Source organism: Halichoeres trimaculatus, unplaced genomic scaffold, assembly GCF_033239565.1.
Source record: "Halichoeres trimaculatus isolate MK-OKI-2021-1 unplaced genomic scaffold, fHalTri1.1 fHalTri1_scaffold_5, whole genome shotgun sequence".
Classification (NCBI taxonomy): domain Eukaryota; kingdom Metazoa; phylum Chordata; class Actinopteri; order Labriformes; family Labridae; genus Halichoeres; species Halichoeres trimaculatus.
This window is the reverse complement of record NW_027437183.1, coordinates 32,668,779-32,690,459: the sequence shown is the minus strand read 5'-3', so window position 1 is coordinate 32,690,459 and position 21,681 is coordinate 32,668,779. Positions and strand designations below refer to the sequence as shown.

The 21,681-nt window shown below is 42.5% G+C and overlaps 2 protein-coding genes across 7 annotated transcripts; both read right to left on the bottom strand.

The window, feature by feature from the left end:
* Positions 1–282: 282 nt before the first annotated feature.
* Positions 283–12,659, bottom strand: cabp1a (calcium binding protein 1a). Of its 2 annotated transcripts, none has more exons than XM_074671375.1 (7): positions 11,922–12,659; positions 5,336–5,366; positions 5,062–5,205; positions 4,860–4,969; positions 4,695–4,769; positions 1,509–1,581; positions 283–1,425 (listed from the first exon to the last, which is right to left on the bottom strand). In XM_074671375.1, the coding sequence occupies exons 1-7, from the start codon at positions 12,657–12,659 to the stop codon at positions 1,400–1,402; spliced, it is 1,197 nt and encodes a 398-aa protein (XP_074527476.1). In that variant the 3' UTR covers positions 283–1,399. The 2 variants fall into 2 exon arrangements, with proteins under 2 accessions (XP_074527476.1, XP_074527475.1); XM_074671374.1 differs by lacking the exon at positions 11,922–12,659 and adding an exon at positions 9,287–9,508.
* A 1,703-nt stretch (positions 12,660–14,362) lies between these two features.
* asphd2 (aspartate beta-hydroxylase domain containing 2) lies at positions 14,363–21,374 on the bottom strand. Of its 5 annotated transcripts, none has more exons than XM_074671076.1 (5): positions 21,232–21,373; positions 21,043–21,116; positions 18,666–19,871; positions 18,081–18,194; positions 14,363–17,891 (listed from the first exon to the last, which is right to left on the bottom strand). In XM_074671076.1, exons 3-5 carry the CDS (start codon positions 19,528–19,530, stop codon positions 17,761–17,763), a joined length of 1,110 nt encoding a protein of 369 aa, XP_074527177.1. In that variant the 5' UTR covers positions 19,531–19,871; positions 21,043–21,116; positions 21,232–21,373; the 3' UTR covers positions 14,363–17,760. The 5 variants fall into 5 exon arrangements, with proteins under 5 accessions (XP_074527177.1, XP_074527179.1, XP_074527176.1 ...); XM_074671078.1 differs by having other exon boundaries at positions 21,047–21,116; XM_074671075.1 differs by having other exon boundaries at positions 21,043–21,374.
* Between the last annotated feature and the right edge of the window lie 307 nt (positions 21,375–21,681).

The window sequence follows — 21,681 nt, the reverse complement described above, 5'->3', positions numbered from 1 at the left end:
TGATTATATACAGCTTTATGAAGTCAATGACACTCTGAATGAGCCAAAAACGACAGGGAATAACACAGTGATGGGTCTGAAGGTTATTCTTACCCTGCTCTTAGCCTTATCAGAGCTAAAGATGCATGAATAATAGATATGATAAAGAGGTGTGCCACCAAGACATACAGCGACAGCTCAGGGTGCCACACTGATACATTGATGATGACGTATGGGCCTCGCAGAAATGAATATAAGATAAAATAATGAGAGTCCAGGCTAGCATAAGATAGTGTCAGAGTATATTTAAATATGTTTCATTTTATTTCTAAATCTTTAAACAATGTCTACAACAGTGTTTGTTTTATCTTGAGTAACAACATCACAGAAAATGTCTCAAATGTAAACACCTTTTATTGTTCTACAGTTAACTTGGCAAATTATTTTGTTTACTCTGTAAGACAAAAAATGCAAATGTGCATACTCAATTTAATAAATTTCTTTCTTTGGCATGCATAAAAATTGCTTTGACAACACAAATGTGGAATGTTACCACAACTACAATCATATAGACACTTACATACAGTACAGGTACAACATAATCACATTCAATGTCGATACACTTCAAATATATCTGCAGTAACATCTTACACAGGACAGATGGTTACTGTCAGTCACCACGTTAGACCTCCTCATCTTCAAACAGCGATCTAACCGACCTCGATATAAGACATTAGTGGGTAACATAGATGAAATGTATTACACAGTTTTGTTTCTCATTGGGATCTGCTTCTTGGTTGCACACACTGTCAGACGGTGATTCTTTTAGAGGACTGGACTGGCACAGTGAAGAATCACAGATGGTCACACAGTTACAATACAGGTGTTATATTGCCACATGGGTTCCTGTTAGGAGCACCAATGTCACACAAAGGACAATCCACTTACAGTTCTGAAAATATAACACACACTGTGTGGAAACATACTGAAATGTTCGACAGAGCTCTGATCTTTTACGGCTTTCCTACACAACCCTTCACTCCCTCACTCTGACTCAGACATACATCAAAGGCGACATTATGTGAGACACTTTTTTTATAACGTTAAAGACGAGACAAGACACAAGCAATCAATTCATGTAGGAAGTTATTAAGTGAGAATTAAAGTGCAAAATGAAAAGTTGGACAATCATCAGCTAGGCTACAGCAAATTCTGCCTCAGTTGAACTGGAGACTTTTTAGGAAGAACACTTATTGATTGAAAGTGTGAGGTGACTCCTCTCTCCACAACATTCATGGAGTTTAGATTCCAGTGTCAGTCAGAGTTGGGTGGCTCAGAGATTTAAGCACGTCTTCTGTTGTACTTGGTCAAGTATAAAGAAGGACACAGCTTCACATTCAGGACAGATCAGTGTGTGATCTTAGCGAGACATCATTCGTACAAACTCTGCAAAGAGAGAAGCGAGGAGGATTACACACTGTAATGTCGTCATACATCATAAATGAGTAGTTTGTACGAGTTCGTGTTACCTTCAAAGTCAACAAGCCCGTCACCGTTCAAGTCGACGTCCCTCAAAATGTCTTCTACTTCCTTCAGACCAACCTGGAAACAAGAGGTTCGAGAATCAGATAGAGGAGACATACCTACATGCAGCAGTGTTTCACATGCTGAGGTAATCATCATATTCATACTGACACCAGTTAGAGGTGGAATGTCAGGATATGAATGTTCAGTCAGTGATGATAGTCATATAAACTTAAAGAGAGAGCATTCTGCTTTCCACTTGTTCAGATTTTTAAACCACTACACATACAGGTTCTTCTAAAAAAATTAGCATATTGTGATAAAGTAAACATTAGATTTTCATATATTTTAGATTCATTACACACAGCTGAAGTAGTTCAAGCCTTTTATTGTTTTAACATTGATGATTTTGGCAAAAAAGTAAAGAAAAAACAAAAATCCCTATCTCAAAAAATTAGCATATCATGAAAAGTAACTCTAAACGAGCTATTAACCTTATCATCTGTATCAACGAATTAACTCTAAACACCTGCTAAAGATTCCTGAGGCTTTTAAAAACTCCCAGCCTGGTTCATTTCTCAAAACCGCAATCATGGGTAAGACTGCTGACCTGACTACTGTCCAGAAGGCCATCATTGACACCCTCAAGCAAGAGACACAGAAAGAAATTTCTGAGCGAATAGGTTGTTCCCAGAGTGCTGTATCAAGGCACCTCAGTGGGAAGTCTGTAGGAAGGAAAAAGTGTGGCAGAAAACGCTGCACAACCAGAAGAGGTGACCAGACCCTGGGGAAGATTGTGGAGAAGGGCCGATCCCAGACCTTGGGAGGACCTAAGGAAACGGTGGACTGAGTCTGGAGTAGAAACATCCAGAGCCACCATGAACAGGCGTGTGCAGGAAATGGGCTACAGGTGCCCCATTCCCCAGGTGAAGCCACTTTTTGAGCCAGAAACAGTGGGAGAAGCGCTTGCCCTGGGCTACAAAGAAGCAGGACTGGACTGTTGCTCAGTGGTCCAAAGTACTTTTTTCAGATGAAAATAAATTTTGCATGTCATTTGGAAATTAAGGTGCCAGAGTCTGGAGGAAGACTGGGGAGAAAGAAATGCCAAAATGCCTGAAGTCCAGTGTCAAGTACCCACAGTCAGTGATGGTCTGGGGTGCCATGTCAGCTGGTGGTGGTGGTCCACTGTGTTTTATCAAGGGCAGGGTCAATGCAGCGAGCTATCAGGAGATTTTGGAGCACTTCATGCTTCCATCTGCTGAAAAGCTTTATGGAGATGAAGATTTCATTTTTCAGCACGACCTGGCTCCTGCTCACAGTGCCAAAACCACCGGTAAATGGTTTACTGACCATGGTATTACTGAGCTCAATTGGCCTGCCAACTCTCCTGACCTGAACCCCATAGAGAATCTGTGGGATATCGTGAAGAGGAGGTTGAGAGTCACCAGACCCATCACTGTGGATGAGCTTAAGGCTGCTATCGAAGCTTCCTGGGCCTCCATAACACCTCAGAAGTGCCACGGGCTGATTGCCTCCATGCCACACCGCATTGAAGCAGTCGTTTCTGTAAAAGGATTCCTGACCAAGTATTGAGTGCATAACTGAACAAAATTATTTGAATGTTGACTTTTTTTGTAATAAAAACACTTTTCTTTTATTGGTCGGATGAAATATGCTAATTTTTTGAGACAGGGAGTTTTGTTTTTTCTTTACTTTTTTGCCAAAATCATCAATATTAAAACAATAAAAGGCTTGAACTACTTCAGCTGTGTGTAATGAATCTAAAATATATGAAAATCTAATGTTTATCAGTACATTACAGAAAATAATGAACTTTATCACAATATGCTAATTTTTTGAGAAGGACCTGTATGTTGGAGAAATCCCTGAATCTGTCTGTAAACTGCTCAAAACAGTCCGTTCTAAAAAGACCCCCAGAGATCTTCATGAGATCTTCATGAGACTTGCAGAAATGAAACTCATAAGGATCTCTTAAATGGTTCATGACACGTTGGAAGGCCAAGCCTCGAACACTAAGGTCTGCCCATAGCTCCACCCACAGCAGACCTCTGGTGGGCTGGCCAATCAGAGAGAAGGGGGTTTGTGGAGCATGGCGCCTTGAAGAGACAGCTGCGGCTGAAACAAAGCATTTCAGATAGAGGCTAGTATAAGGATTTTCTAAAACATCAGTTTGAGGAAAAATAGAGATTCTTAAGAGCCGTTAATTTATGTAAAACACTACGGGTGAACCAGAGGGACAGAATAAAGCCTAAAAAGGCACTATACCCCTTTTAGATACTTAATTAAAAAAAAATACCCTTCTTTTTGTTTTCTTTTTACACATTATCAACCAAAAAGAACCTTGCAGAAATCTGGCCATAGTTTTAGTTTCAGCAGTGTATTTGATTGGTCAACAGTCAGAAAGCAGCTAGCCTTAGCAGTCATTCATTTCCAAGTAATACTAAGGATAATGACACAGTCATTGGCATCCAGTAATGATACAAGATAAAGGAAACCTTTTGTAACGGCGTGGCTTAATTTTTTTCTAATTTTCTTATTCAACCCTTATTTAACCTTCAGGATCCCGAGCAGTTTCTAAGCATTTTTTGCCTCTGTAACATTTTTACTCACTGTGGTCTCATTTTCTCTGTAAAGTGAAGTCCAGCACCTCTATTGATTCAGAACAACCATGGCTATAGGCTGATGTGACTCAATTATGTCTTTATGCAGTGTAACAAAATTTAAAAGCTGTAAATCATTTTAAAAATGAAGAACAAAAAATTTATTTTTGGGATTTTCTGATTGAGTAAAAAGGTAGAAAACCCCATGAGATTTATATCTCTGCGGGCAGGGTGACCTGGCCAAGAGGTCAGCAGCACACTTTGAAATTAATAAGTAAATGGTTCATTGCAGTTAAAATGTAAACTCTTATGTTTGATATTTTTTAATGTTGGCAGAGGGGTGCTGGGCTACTGCTGTTTGCTGCTGTCTAACAAATTGTTCTTTAAACATGTTTTTACTACGTTGACATGACCTAAAGTTGACCTTAAGAACTTTCTTATCATTTATCATTTAAATACTCAGTAATAAGTGTTAAAGTTAACAGCCTAGGTTACATGAAAGTATTTCAGCCTCCAGCTGTGATCATGACGGCATTGTGTGATTGAGGTGGGCTGTGATCTGAACTCTACCTGTTGACCCAACAGCTTCCTCATGGCGTCTCTGAGCTCAGATGTGCTTATGGCTCCATCTCCATTCGTGTCAAACTGGGAACAACAAATGAAAAGATATAAAAATTAATCATGGAAAAGCAAAGACATAACCATGTCTACAAAATACAATCAAAGAGACCATACCTCTCTGAAGGCATCTTTCAGCTCTTTTATTCCAATCATGTCTGCAGTTTCAGCCAGCAGCTTTGGGCCCATCAACTCAACAAAATCTTCAAAGTCAACGTGACCTCCCACTAAAAAAATAAATATGCACAGAATTTTAAAGAAACAACACCACTTCAGTCTAAGCTTGACATTTAAAACCAGAAGCTGGTGAAGTCCTCACAGTTCATGTTTATCTGTTGACTCAGCTCGATCAGCTCCATTTCAGTGGGCATGTATCCCATAGTCCTCATGCAGTTTCCAAGGTCTTTGCAGCTTATGAAACCGTCCTTGTCCTTGTCAAACTCCTTGAAAGCATCTCGTAACTCTGTTGAGCAAAAACAGAAGTTTTATAGTTCCTGAATCTGCGTGTTATCTGACATTTACTGTTGAATAAAAACAAAGTACTGTTGAAGTCCAGTGATAGAAAACAGAATTTTAAAGAGGGAGAAACCTACCATCCATTTCTTCTGGCCGCAGCTCTCTGTCCTGTTGAGGAATAAGAACATTAAACCCATTAAAGAAGCAGAAAACACATTAACAAACACTTCTCTGTATATGAGCCACAAACACACCACTGACAGCGCTCCCACTCTGATGATGTCCAAACCTAAACCAGCAGCCTTTTCCATAACACTCCTGTGTGCTCTGATAAACATGCACCTCAGGGAGCTAACAGTAAAAGACGTGAACAGAGGACTGCAGCTATCTCACATGTTGATGACAGAATCTCTGTGTATAAATAGGCTAATTCCCGTCATGCATGACTGGAAACAAGAAGCCTGGAGTTCACAGAAGAATGTGACTGTTTCTGTTTTTTTCAGTGTGCTTTCAATGAACGCAACCTTTAAAGGACAGGGAAAGAGGCAGACATATCCCAGAACCCTTAGGGGTTAACAGAGGGAGCAGCAAGATGTCTAAACACAACACTGAGTGTTGACGTCAGACCAAACAACTGTCTGAACTAAACCACTGACACCAAAAAACCAAGATGTCCAAGCGTCAGCACTTTAATGTGTCAGTCCATCAGCTATCAGTGAACCGTCACTTCCATTTATACGTCCTCAGCATCACCGCTTCACTGATTACTGCACAGACACTTCCATCACACACAGCAAAGTCTTTTTTTATGTCAGTCACCTGTCATCACCACCTGAACGCTGACATGAACCTTTGCATTTATGCGTATAAGCTGTGATCTGAGCAGATGAGACTGAAACAGAGTAACTTGCTTAAAAGAGCAGTTTGGTTTTGGGGATATGCTAAGGGTAAAATAAAAACAAGACCAGTTTCATGTTCATCAGATAAACTAAGCACAGCACTAAGGGTTTAAACAGGTAGCCTGGCTCAGTCTGAGAGTAACTGGATTCAATAAAAGCATCTCGTGATGAATAAACGTTTCTTTTCTCCAATTTGAAAGTTCAATATCAAAGCCTGCAGGAGTTGGCCATTACAAATTTTACTGTATTCTTCTTCAATCCACACCATGGTGTTTTTTTAAAGTTGGATTGAGCAAGCGAGTTTCAACATTTTTTAAATAGTTATTGGTTACTGGTTGCTGGTTACTGGATACTTTCAGGTGAAGCTGTTACTTTTTTTTAGGAATTAAGAGGTTTAAATGGGGTAGTGTTCCTGAAGTTTCACACACTTAAAATGACACATTTCTCCACAATAAGCTCTAAACTGTCACAATTTTTTTTGTTCTGTGTTAAGAAAAAATGTTGGTACGGTCAAATATCAACGCTCAATATAGTTCTGAATTTAAATTATTAGATATTTCCAATTGTTTTTATTTTGATTTAATTTTTAAGTATAGATAAACATTTTGAATGTTAAATACAAATTTGTATTTAATTCTATTCTAAAAGTGAATTTTAATATTAAACGTAATAACATATAATTACAGATTTTATTTTTCATTTAAAAAATTAAATATGTCTTGATTTAATATTTCTATGCCATACTCATGGATTTCTATTAACAGCTTTCCTACAAATACATCAACATAATGTGTACAATTATCCCAAACTAGCTGTTTTTCTATAGTACACATGTCAGAATATGCATGAATGTATGTTTGTGTACACACGCAGACAGATTAACACTCTTCAGTTTTGTTTATGTTTCTTTAGAAAACCGCTTAAAACACACACACACACACACACACACACTCACACACAATATTTGAATATAGACTTGTGATGCTAGTGAAAGCAAATCTTTAAAAGTAGGGGTGCACCGGTCACAATTTTCTGGCTGATCACTGATCTTTAAAAAGCCTGACCTGCAGATACCGATTTTTTTTATTTATTCATTTTTTAACTGACAGCATATACCTTCAGTGTTCCAATCTTATTTTATTGAAAATCATTTAACAATACTTGTGAAACAATGAAATCTTTATATTTTAACTTAAACAACCAATAAAGTGTACTGAGTTTTAGATCTCAGAGCAAAAAGCAACAAAGGCTGGCTGTCAGACCTTCCTGGAGGAATATAAGATCAGTTTCATATGTAAGGATGGACAGATGACTGATCACCCAAAATTAAGTAAATCGGAACCGATCGATCGATCGGTGCTTGTCTTTTTAAAACAAGATCACAAATGTTTCTTTAATTGTGATTTAAAACCAGGACTAAAAAAACTCACACCATGTTTTTAAATGTGGAAAAGTGTTTCTGTTATTATTAGTGTGCCACTTTACAAACAGTGTTCCACAAGTTTTCCTGTAAAATAAACATCAGCAAAGACTTAAAGATGTTGCTCATTGGTTTCTGAAGAGGCCTGGGGTTGTCGTAAAGGAAATGCTGCCTCCAGCCATTCTTCAGTCAGTCTAGAAACAGGTAAAGAAGTGGAGCTCAAGCTACAAAACACACACCTGTCAGTCAGCTCAGCCTGGTTTTCCTCTTTAACAGATATTCATCTTAAAAAAATGAGGCACTGAAATTAAACTGTTGTTTGAACCAGGCTGTAAACATGCTTATTTCCACTGTGAGAGTCATTCTTTAACACCTCTCCTTTGTTTAAGCCTCAATGTTGAGTTTAGTAGGAAAATATTCATACACCAGAAACAAATCAATCAAAGTGAGGGGTTAGACATGACAAATCTAATGCGCATGGAAGCTTTGCATCTATGCAAAAGCTCCAAACACATGTGGCCATAAATTCATTTTTGCAGTGTGTTTCTCTAAGCTGGCTGTAGAACTAGAAAAATAACAAAATAATATCTGTTTGGCATTTTTTGGGTAATGGGAGAAATCCTGTCTAGGTTAGCCATGACGCTGATAAATACAGACTGTTGTTTGGATTCATACAGCAGCTCTATGTAACGGGACTAATGAGCTCCTGTTAAGGCCTGAGATCCCAGTCCCAGCCTCTTTCCTACAGGTGAGCATCCCCCCTAACCTCCTCTCAGCATCTCCAGAAGGTTTGATACCTGAAGTAGCACTGAGCCGACAGAAAACACAAGTTAGACCGTGTGTCTCTTAAATTGTACTCTGCATAATCTGGAAAATAATCCATACAGAAAAGGTTACGACAGAACTCCTCTGTGAAGGGGTCGAATGTGTGAGTGTAAAGCAAACAACAGGACGGTAAAAGCAACAATAAACCATCAGGCGGCCAACTTTCCACTCATCACTCACAACAGTTTACTTGCCACATTGACGGGACTGACACCTCCCACCTTTACAGCGTTACATCCACAGTAAACATGCTCAGATAAAGAGACGAGCTAAACCACAGAGGAGCACTCTTTACAGCTTGTTGTGAATTATAAAAAGAAAAGACATTGTGCTCTGAAGACATTATGCAACATTTTCCTCTGTAGGACATCCTGTACTTTGAAAAAAAGAATTGGGCCTGTTGTACACCAAAGGTCTGCCAAATTCTGACGCCAGCAATCTGACATGTTTAATAAAATGAACTCCAGAGCCAACAACAAGCAGAGCGCTCCAGAACAAGCTAGAAATCATGACATAACTCTCAATGAAAACCAGAGTAGCTATAAAACTGATGTGAATACTGGACAAGCGCTTTAATTCCTGTATGTTCAGACTTTAGCATGACAGATTCAGGTTTTAACTACTCTGACGTCTGAAAGCGTTTTGTTGTTCAATACTTTTACTCGTGCAGTGACCATAAAGTTGAATCTAATCTTCTCGTTAAAAGGCAAGTCTCACTAAATTTCTATAAAGTCGTGCAGAAATAAAAGCTTTTTCCATTTTTTTGTTTTTTTTTGTAGCATCATTTCTAACTTGTCTGAAAAGTTTGCCAAGCGTTAAATGTACACAACTATGAAGAATTTTTTAAAATTATGCGGCAAAACTTCCCAATTCCGTTAATTTTTAGCTTTTTCATTGAAATATGGAACAAAAACCACATCAAAGAAGACAGGGTGTACTCCTACCGGTCTCAGAGGCCAGTCTAAGCAGTTTCCCATCCCAAAGGAGAGCAGAGGCATCAGAAAGGACCACGAGGATCTTTTCTCCCTTAGGCTGGCTGACTGGATCCTCAGAGGAGTGCAAACTCTGGTCACAGATAGACCCATCAAGAGACCCAGGATGCTAAGCTAAAGTCAAAGAAACACTGACTTGCACTGTGGTGGACTGGATGTAGCACTACTCAGAGTGACAGCAACACGCAGTATGAAAAGAGAGAAGAAGAAGAAGATGAAGAGTGAGCGTGTGAGGCTAAATAAGAGGGGGAAGTGGGACAGGGAGGGAAACAGAAAGATGCCTATTAAAGGAGAAGAGGGTGATGCTCTGACTGTGAGATATTTCACTGACTGTCACACTGACCAGACCGTTCTGTTCGCTCTGTAAACAGCACAGACCATTCGGCGCAGACTGACCAACACTCAATGTAAGAATAAACATGTAACAGGAACGACGGTGCATTTTGAAAAGCAGCACCTGACACAGGTCCCTGATAATTCAGGGTCACCACGATTTTCTGTCTGTGTTTGCTCTTTCTGGAAGTCTCTACCAGGCAAGTCTACAAGAACACTGTGTAACGACCTATTTCCAGCCCTGCTGTCCTCCTCACCTGCACTCTGAAGGGCCACGTTCATTTTTCAGCCTTGATATCTCTGTTGAAACTAGAGATCGGTACTGAATTAGGAACTTTTAAGGTACCATTTCAATTCTGTCAAAAATACGGGGTACCAATTCAAGTAAAATCAAAAGGTACCATGTTTATATACCTAAACTCCCTCACAGGAGAAGGTGATTTTCCATGCTGGATATGAACACAGCATTACAAGGTTGGATACTGAAGAAAAAATATGTTAAAAAGAAAAAAAAAACTTTATAATTAAACAAATTGTTATTTTTTACCACATACAAACAAAAAAGTACCGAAAATTGGTACCGGTATCGATTGCCAGGTACCGGGCATCAGCACCATTTCAAATGTGAAAGGTACCTTTCCTTAGTCGAGACAAGGTTTACTGATAAACATGTTTGTTTTTTACACCCCCACCCCCACGTCACATGATTTTCTGCCCTCAGCAGGAAAGACAAGGTCACTCTGACCTCCAGTACGATGAGACAGAGCTACACCTCAGGATCACAAGTCAGCTAAATAATTATTCTGATGTACACCTGCAGAAAAAAAAGACAACTACAACAAGAATACAATTAGCTGGAGAGGTAATCTTTCCTGCACAAGATTAATTAGTGAGAGTATGACTCCCAAACAAATCCTCCTCCCCAGGTACCGATCTCCATCTGCTCATCAGATCTCTACACCAAGCCAGATCTGCAGAAATCAATTTGACTTTGAATGCATTCCCCTGATGAAGATGCCAAAAGCAGAATATGACTCTCTCGAGCCATGTGTTCCTTTCTGCCCGTCGTTGAACTCCTCTACATCCAGCTTGCTCATCAAAGACCTTTTCCAGGTCACGCTAATGTTTTCACAGAGCAGCTCGCAGACTGACTCACGGGTTATTTGTAGACTGGGCTTTCATACGATAAGTACTAGAAGATTTTTCTCCTGGAGCCACAGCGGAAGATCTTCATGCTCTGATATGGAGCCTATTTACAGCCGAGAGCTTCCCAGTTCAGCAACATCTGTGAATGACTTCCTGATTCAGGATGAGAAATAGAAAAGCAGCCAGCGTGATAAGAGCGGAGCTCTGATTTCTGAGGAAGTGACTCAAAATTGCCCCTGATAAAACAACATATAATCAGAGGTGTGTGCAGGAAGATACAACCGCTTGATTGAAGAGACTTTTTGCTCACAGAATCAAATCTCTAAGAGTTTTATTCTCAGCTCTTTTCTTTTGTGTATATATATTTAAAAAAATATCCACCTCAGACAGGAGCATCAAAGCCATCACCCTCAAATACAACAAAGGTGTCTCTAATTGAACGACACAGGACCATGAATCTTTGTTTCTGACCAAATGCACATTACCATATCAGAGATTTCCATCTCTCTGCAGCAGAGCATTTCATCTGCCCTGGCACATCCACTTCAAAGAGACAGGACTGCTGATTGAGGAGGTCTGTAGGAGGTGGTGCTGGATTTACAAATTACATAAGGAGTGCATGTGTAGAGGAAGCTTCTCCAGCTATAGTCTGTCCAGAAATGACAGTGTTTGTTTGCAGGCTGCATCACAGAGCACATTAGAGTATATTGATTGTAAACAAGACGTCAGTGGAGCCAGAAAGCACAGTTAACCATTTAATATCTGCACCTTGGTAAAAAAAAACAACCCGGCCCTGAGTTCTGCATGACAAACACAATATGTTTTATTTCATATGTAAAAAAAGGTGGCTATTGAGGAATAAATGTGATGTTATTTGTTTAAAATGATGAGTGAAAATGCCAAAATTCTGATAGGAAATGATAGGCCACTCCAGAAACAGGCTTTACACAATAACTTTGGCTTCATTTGAGATTTGATTCGGTTTTCAGGGCCTGTCAGGGCTCAAACCTGTTCACCCATCCACTTGTCAAATGACAAGCTTTAACCACATTGCCAGACTAGGACATTAATCTTGACATTTATCAGTTTCCACATTTCAGGCCCTTACCTGGCCAAACAGGGAGTTCAGGATGGTGCGTAAATTAATCTCGGATGCAGAGGAAGCAGCGCTGGACCTCCTGGACCGCCGGGAGGACCTGCTGGACAGCGGAACCAGAGAGCAGGAGGACGGGGACGGACTGCTGACCTGACCCCCGCTGTTAGCCCTTTTGTGGTCTCTCGGCTCGCACAGAGGAACCCTGTCATCGGTGCTGTCCGACAGAGAGGGCACTCTGGGGACCGTGCGGCTGTGTGTGTGGGAGCGTCGGGGATGCTCAGGTTCAGGTGGTCCGGCTCCCGCCGCAGGGGGTCGGTCCTCCCGGTGGTGCTTCCTGCGGTGATGGTGCCTGTGTGTGGACTTGGTTGACCTGCAGCGCTCCCTTACTCCTCGGCCCGCCTCGCCGTTGGGCTCCGGCGGGTCGGGAACTTGGCTGTGAGGGGCGTGTGACTTGCACTTGCTCCGCGTGGCTGCATTGTTACTACTGTCCTGGCTGCCCACGAGGGACGGGTGGCACAGGGGTCTCCGGGCGCTGACGTCGCACTCGGCCGACCAGAAGGACTCCTCGGCTTTGCTGCTGCTGTTCTGGACTGCTGCGGGACGGTGGTGATGCTGGTGCTGATGCTGATGGTGGTGCTGACTTCTCCGGCTCTCTGCGGTGCGTTCAGGGAGGTGTGTTGGTCTCCTCGCAGCCGAGGACGATTTCAGCAGAGAGGTCGTGGATTCAGATTTGGGAAAGGAAGAGCTCATTGCTGCGGTTCTGTTCGAGTCTGTTTCGGCGTGCTGGTGTGCGTCGACATCACACACCGCTTACTCCCCATTGTCGTCCCATATTAGCATTTAGCAGAGCCTGCCGCGGTAAGTTAGGCTACATTTCACCACCTGATTGCTGTGCGGCAGCGCGGCAGGAGCGCGCGCAGACAGCGGAACACAGGGGCACACACGTCGCTGCGGAGCGCGTCACCTTTCATTGATGTGAGGAGAGCTGGGCTCCGGCATCGTGGCAGTGACGTAGGTGTGGACGATAGTGCTATATACACACTAGTAGACTGGAAACTTCTTCATAACAAACACACACAACAGACGATACACAGAAGACAGAGGAGTCAAATGGATGCGGAACTGAGCTGCACATCATCAGGCAGCCATAAGATATAAACATAGAGGTATGTAAACATCATACAGACAACAGCGAGTGTGTCCCAGAATCCCCTCATACCAGAGACAGAATGGCCCACTGTTGTATTCATGGACAGATTAACCTGCTATGTGGCCCCTGGACAACTGGCTCATTGTCTCACAACACACATGTCCCTCCAGTCCAATTCTGCATTAAAATCATGCACCAGACCCAAAAGACAACTTGTTTTCATGAGATTTACAACAATAGAATGTTAATTTATATCCTAACTGAGGGCCTTAGAAATTAACGTGCACAGTGAATCAGCCTTGAGTGATCACAGTCTAATGCAACAACAAGGCAATCTAATAGAGCTATTCTCAGGTGTTCACCCCCTGTCTTTCCTCAGTGTTCTTTGTATTGTTGTGCAGCTCATCTGCACTCCTCACATCATCTGTGAGGCACTGCATCAGCTACACCTAGAGGTCCCCTGAGCCCACTGCAGCTCTCCATCCCACTGGCTTATAAAAGAGGCTCATTTTGTTACATTTCTACACCAGTGTGCCTGTCTTCTTACGTAAGGTTCTTTGAATTCTGATGGAAATGCAAACGGCTCAAAGGATAACCCCTGGGACACACAAGTGTACATCTGCATGAGGTTGAACTGTTGCCTCGCCTCCCACTGCGAAGCACCATTCTGCTCTTCCTCAACAGTTGGGCCGGCTGTAATAATTCAGGAGCTGAGACACTGGAACAAAAACACTCCTGTGCCATAAAACATTAAGCATATAAATAAAAGAAGCAAAGTATTCCTGAATGAATTAATACAGGTGTCAGCCTCACATCAACATGTGCCTCCCTCTACCAACAATCTGAAGTGTTAAATTGTGATTAAAAGGGAAGTTTGTCAGTGAGGGATGCTGGGATTTTTTTCCTCAACAATGGAAACAAGTGTAAGGCCAGTGAGAGCATTTAGTGCCTACAGCTCTGTATCCTCCTGAGGCTCTGCAAGCTCAATAAATAAATAAATAAATAACCGCTGAGAAAACCTTGCAGCCTACGCCTCCCTGTGACCTTACTACAAAACTGCATCTCGCTGAAAATAGGAAACAAGGATCTTTTTAGTCCCCGTGTTTTGGCCTTCCTGCTGGTGACTCCTGACGTCTGAACTGTGCTGCTCCTTCAGCGTGTTTTTATCAGAGCAGACGCTGGGAGGGACTCAGCGTGTTTGATCAATGACACGGTCGATGCAGCAGAGCTCAGAAACATGCAGTGTGACATGCAGTCGTTATTGTGCTTTTGGTGTAAAAGTGAAACTTCTGACAAAAGCTGGTTAAATAAGATACTAGTCCATTTATTAAATGTACAGAAATACTGTTCAAAATCCACAGGAGAATGTGTTAAAGGACAAATCTTCATTCAAATGTAAACAAAATGGTAGCCCCACCATGTACTGTGCATATAAAGCAAATGCTTTGGGAATGATTCATTCTCTTAACAGCACTCTTGATTTGAAACCTAATTAAGGACCCCTCAATGTGAGTGTCAGTCTCATCCGATGTTGTAAACAGCTCGTAAATAATCATACTTTGTAAACATTAGGATTTAATGGATGGTATCGTGAATTGCGATGGACCTGTAAAGCTGCAGAAGATTAATTTGCATTACCGTTTACACTGTGCACTGTGTGGCGCTGCAAAACTTAAAAAAAAGGAAAATACATCACAGAACAACAGAGATAGTACTTCATAAACATTTTACAGAATCTACAAATTTAACCTATCAAAATGAGTTCATGGTTGGCTTTTTTTTTCAGAAATGCACTCTCTGTAGCTGCAATTCAAGACCACACAATAGTTACAGCATCGAAGACAACCATCTCAAAACATCTCAGGCCGTTCATTTTTTTAACCTCTACCCTATATACAGAAATACAAACCTGATATCAAATGCAACCAAATAACAAGTTTAGTAAATATACCAAAAACGCGTCATCTCCAGTGTTACAGCACAGGCCGACTCAGACTATTAGACCTAAAAATGTGCTTTTCTAACCATGTCTCGCGAAAGCAGGATTGTTTTTTTGGAAGGGGAGCACAACAAACTACCACACCAGCAGGAGTCATAACGGAGAAATCAGCTGCGTCTGTAAACATTCATGTCATGATCAACATTGGACCTCAGTTACCCACACATAGGTGAACCGATGTGTTCAGGTGTCTTTTTGATGATGGAATAGAAATGCGCGGATTCATCAGATCTCTGGTTTATGCTTTTGTTTACCTGTCAGTAGTGATTCTAGAAAGTCCAGAGCCCAGAGGTAAACAGATCAAAAATAAAGATAACCATTCATAAATCTGAACTGCATCAGGCAGCTGAAAGTTGGAGTTTGATTTCTTAGCCCTTGTGGAAATGAAAGGCATAAAACGGTAGTGAAACGTGTAAAATGTTACGCATTAAGTAAAACCAGCTGTTCATTAAGTAATCACATCATGTTTCTCTTCATGCTTGATGGCGAAATGTTTCTGCAGCTTATGTTTCGTGAACAGAAAAGGCCGAACTATGGAATGAGGAATACTCCAAAGTAGCATTAAGATAACTGTTTAGCATGCTAGGAGTTACATGTCATGTTCATAACATAAATTGCTCTCCATCATTATGTTGTTTTATAGCTTTACAACAAAAGATAAATAGCTGTTAACAGAAATAAAAAAAATTAATGTCTGCAAACATAAATTAGTTTGCTTTTTTTACCAATTTGAGAATCATTTTTTTTAGATTTGAGAGTGTCATAAAATAGCAAAATGCTCACCACATTTTCCCAGAGCTCGAAATTGGCTATTCCCTAAAAAACACTACTGAAAACCCAAAGATCTTTTCATAAGGAATGAAATCCAGATAATCACATATCAGTTAATGCTTACATTTAAAAAGGTTGTCTGAACAAATTTTCATATTTTTGCTTCAGAAAATAAGTATTTGTTGTTAAAATATTTGACTATTTCTAAACTGACACTTAAGCTGTGATGCAGACGTTCTACTGTATGTAACTATAGTGACAGCAGCTATAAAGCTGGGTTTATTGTATGTGAGTATTGCAGTACTGAAAACAGTTTCTCATGATTATTTGAATCTTTGTTGTTTGTGGCTAAAGTGCTTTTAATATTTGTACGCTGTGCTGTACCATAATCTGCCTCTTTAAACACATTTACGTTTTCTAAACTGAACCTGAACCAAAGGTGTCTGAGCCTGCAGGAAATCAAATATAAGGCAGTGTTAATGTCTCATTTTTAGTTTTAAAAGGTCTACTTAGATTCAAAGATGCCATGAGGAGGATCTGTTTTAATCACACTCCCTCACCACCTTCTGGCCCAGAGTCTCCACACACTGTTGTAAATTAATTTTAGTGAGGTGCGTGTTTGTTTTTGATTAAATGGAGATCAGATCGTCTCAGATTTTCTTTGTTAAGAGAAACTTTATACCGGATACAACGAGCTGAGGTAAGGTATTTATCAGTACAGTTACGTAGCGCTGTGGTTTGAAACGTGACATCAAGCAAATGTTGTAGAAGCCGACTATATGTAGTGCTATCGGCAGCTCAGTGCTCCAACGTATCTGTAGGTTAACATGACAACAAGTGAACACTGTCAGTTTGTTTGTAGTTTAGTAGCTGTTTATATTTAGCGCAGCTGGTGGCCCGGTGCTCTAAGACATGTCTGTAATGTGTAACGTTAATGAATCCTGGTAAGCTATGTCCTTCCAGTCATCTACCAATCAGAGCTAACGTAACCTCACTCTTCATTTATTGATAGACTCTCAAGTTTGAACAGACCACTGCAGAATAACTGCTGACTGTGGGTTGGAATGAACATTAGCACAAACAGTTTAGCAGTTTGCTGTGTTAGCCTTTAGCTCATGCTGTATCACTCTCCCGTTTGTCTTTCTTCTGCTCTTGTGTCCTTTTTCTGTCTGACAGTTAGGCTAAACTTCATCAGCCAGCGTGGTGTTGTCATAGAGACCTAGACGATCAATCTGGTCCTGCTCGACCAGATCAGGAAGCTAAGAAGTAGCAATTTAAAATAACCTGTAACCAGCAATATTGGTGCTGATAATCTCATTTTAAAGTGTGTATAACAATCGGGCATATATCTAGAAGAGAGACATTTTCAAGATCACTTTCAAACTCCTGGAGAAATCTCCAATGAGGCATGAAAAATGCACTTTTTAAGTTGCTTGAAATAGGATCAAAGAAACTAAACAAGTGCACTTTTCTTACATCATTGGACATTCTTGTCAGGCATCATTTTGGTCTTTTAGTGTCTGGATTTAGATATTTTTCCAGACTTGTCAGAATGTGGCTTATATTAAGTCTAATGAGACCATTTTTACTAAAAATAACCCACTAACACTTGCTTAGATTTCAGTTTTTGAAGTGTGGTATTAATATCTCTCACCAAACTGGCTGCATCAACAATCGTGCTCCCACTTTATGAGATTTCAAGCGCAGCTTTTCTATCTCAGCTACGCAGACAAAACCTGTCCGATAAAAGAGGTCCAATGTTTGATCATCAGCTAAAAGAGCTGTGGGAGATATTGTACGAGACGGAGAATATGTACACGGTGAATATGAAAGCTGGTCTGGAGACAGAAAAAGAGTTGCTCCCCCATCCTACAAACACCTCCCTAGATTCAATCCGTCTCCTGGTCAGACATGGTTTCTCTCAGTCGCACCTATTTCCCGTCTTTGTCTTCCAAACGGCCCGGAGTGAAAATGTAATCCAAGGCTTGTCTCTCAGCAGCGGCCACGTTGGGGTGCCAGAGGTCCACCATGAAGACCACTCTGGGCCCGTCCTCTGCGCCACCTTCACAAATGATGAAAACACACAGAAACAAACAGAAACAGTGAAACTAAAGGAAAATGTCTGCCCAGATTCAGAGGGCATCAGTTTTTCTTGGTGATACAGGTTCAGACTGTTCAGAGCGCAATGCCTCTTCAAGAAATGAAAAAAGTAAAGAGTAAAACACAGGATTACATTTTAATCCCCTCTTACCCTCGTGGAAGGCCCTGTGGAGGAAGGAGTCATCGAACAGCAGACAGCTGCCCTCAGACCAGCACTGTGGCTCTCCACCAACCACCAGCTCACAGGAAGGGGGCACTCTGAGACCTGCCAGAGACACAAAACAAGTCCATCCATGTGTTAGTACAGGACCCGTGAAATGAACTCATTTAAAGCAGTTTGTGTTGCCTAGCAACCACCCAGGTAAAGTCTCCTTGAAAAAAAAAACTGCTCTGAGAGCATCCTGTTATTACAGCGTGCTGTTTGAAAGTGCTCAACAAAAAGTAACGCCTGCATAACAATTAAAATCTCTATTTATAATCACCACACAGGACACAGCTGGAAATAGAATCAAAGCTGAGGTGCAGTGAAAAACATTTTAGACTAAGCTGCTAATTTCCCTCCATGTGGAGTCATGATCCAAAAGGATGCAGATTTTTCAGTCCAAACACGACAGCAGCTGATTCCCTGGGCTGCACCGCTCAGTTAAATATGCTTATTACTCTAATCATCTGCTGTTGTGCCAGGCTGAACACTCTCTGAGCCATCACACATCACATGTTTGATTCACTGTCTTACCCAGGTGGCAGCGCAGTCTGACATTAGTTGGACCGTAATGCTCGGAGATGAGCGCTCCGGGCGTCAGCACAGAGAAGCAGGCGTTTCCAAACACGTTGTTGGCGATGAAGGTGCGCAGTTGGCCCAGCACCCTCCAGGCCCGGGGACACCTCCTCACATTCAGGACCAGAGGAGTGCCTTGGTTGACCAGGTAGTAGGTCCACCACTGGCCCCGAGGAGTGCTGTTCGCCTTCCAACCCGGGGGGAGGGAGGAGCCGCTGCGGGCCGGAGGCTGGTGGTAGATGCTCTCAAACTCCGCCAGCAGGGCAGGGAAGCTCTGCTCCAGCAGCTCCACGTCATGCCTCTGGATCTCTCTGGAGAAGAAGGGGGCTGATGGCAGGTCTGGGAGGAAGAAGACCTCTGGCCGCTGGATGGTGGGTCGGCTGTTCAGGTATCTGCCTTGATCTCTGACTCCTTTGTGCACCCTGCCCATACCTGACCAGGTGTAGCGCTTGGCGTAATCCTGCAGGCTGTGGTAGAGCCTCTGGTTCAGACTCTCTCCGGCACTGGTACATCGAAAGCACTCTGACGACTGGCAGAAAGCGAAGCCGTTCTGCTCCTCCAGCAGCGAGCCACTCTTCCCTTTGCCCCTGCCCCGGCAGTCTGAACTCATAAAGCCCCCCACCACCCCTCCAATCCGGCCGGGCCCTGACAGATACCTCCCACGCAGGGGGCTAGTCCCATGCTCCCGGCCCACCCTGTAACAGTACCACAAAAACAGCAGCAGCACACACATGCCGATGGCAAAAGCACAGACCTCACACTCCCTTATAGACTGCATCCCTCCTGCCACCATCTCCCTCACATTCTCCAGTGACCACTCCATCTCTGCCCGCTGCAGGACTGCTGAATCTGACAGAAAAACAGAAAAGTGCTGATGAGAGATCAGTTAACGCGTCTCCTCTCGGTCCTGATTGAAAGGGGCCTTAAACCACACGCAGGGTGTTGGGGAGTCTGGTGTCAGGCAGCTCTTATCGCTGCCCCTAATGTACACCGTCTGCTGATTCGATCTGACACTCTTGCTCTTCTGTGCTAACATTTCAGCACTCTGCAGCGAGGGAAGGTTTCTCCTTGCATGATGTGTGGCTGTGCGGTATTTGTGCTGCTCCCTCTCTTGCTCTTTTAGACAAATGCAGACAGTCACCGCGCCTTAGGGTGATCTGTTCTCTGAAAAACAAAGACAGAAGGAGAAACAGAGTGATCAGGAGAGACAGCACACTGTACCTCACAGTAAATGGATGCTGCGTTTGATGGTGATGCTGTTTTTTTTTTTTTTTTAAACGGCTGTGACAGTGACGGTCTGCAGAGTTCATCTGATGCAGGAATTGATGTCACACTTTGGTGAAACTCATCCTTCCTCTTTGGAGTCTGACAGAAATTTCTCATCTAGTATTCACCTCATGTAAAACACACCTGCTTGAACTCACCCACACACCGTGGACTTCAAAATGACTGCACCTCGTACTCACACACACACACACACACACACACACACACACACACACACACACACACACACACACAGAACACATTTTGGAAATTCAGCTTTACACACACGCACACACACACACACACACACACACACACACACACACACACACACACACACACCCTTGTACAGCACACTTTAAAACCCATGAGTCATGGGCACATTGCTGCATTTAACTAAGATCTCTGCCTTTGTGTTTGAGCGCACCACGCGCACTCAGCGCGCGCACTAAACAGAATTATGTAAACTTAAACAGTATTGATGCCCACCCACATTTATAATTGGCAGTCATAGGTTGCTCAGCGGGAGCTGCATAAATGGATCCCCGGGGGGAGGGAGGGGGCGAGCTGTGCTCTGTGTAACCGTATGCTGTTTAAGAAAAAAAACACACAGGCTCGATTACATGAGTGTGATTATATAATTATTACGGACCAGGAGCCAAAACGCGAGGAGTGCAATGCGTCAACTGTTATCAGAAGTCCACGATGCTCCCTCACCAAAAATGGTCGGGTAATCCTGCTCCAATAGATCCTCCCCTACATCCTGTCTGACAGCATCAAGACGCCCCCACCTCCCCCACTCTCCCCCGCTGCTTTTAGGAAAGACTGGCCACCAAACCCAATGAAACCACATTAATTCCCTCATTCCTCAAACAGCCTGCCCTCTCCACTGGTTCATGGTGAGCTGCTGCCACCAGGGCCGAGCTGCCACCAACACTGGTGATGGCCAACCCATTGATGAGCTGCACCGTTCAATAACCACCGTAAACAACCAGATCGCACTAACAGACCTCACCAGAGAGCTACGTGGATGTTTGACGCGTGGGCTCATGCAGGTTTGAATCCATACCTACTCAACATTCATGACTGTGGCATTGGAGAGGAGAGGCGCACAGGTGTTTCTCCAGGCGAAGCTGCGCACCACTGCAGTGCACACGGTAGACGGATATCAGTCGCCAACATTATAGGAAATGTCTCCAAAATACTCAGAAGAAGTCCGAACTGGAGGCGACACGCGCCAGAAACCGGAAAAACATACCTAAGGTGTCTCACCGACCGACTGTCCCCCTGTCTGTCTCTCTGACTGCCTGTCTGTCCGTGATGGACAGCAGCTCCGGGCAGGCTTCTGATAATATTGTTGTTAATACCAAAGCTCCACCAGGGAAGCCACCCAGCGTCAAGTACACAGAGGCACGCGCAGCATCACTTCCGGTCAGATATTTCAAAGTAAAAGACCAAACTTTTTTTTTGAACTGGTTGATAATGTGCTAGACCTTTAGCCTGAGATCAATAAATAAATGTGTTTTAACACATTTCCCCCCAGCAGAATTCATAAGCAAGGTAACCAAGTTAATACCGTGCAATGCTTTGAATGTACGGCCTGGGATGAGTAAGGCTAGCCTCTTGGTTTTAAAAAACTGAAATCATTGCTGAATGCTTTAGGTCAGGGGTCATCAACCTTTTTGAGACTGAGGGCTACCTCAAAGAA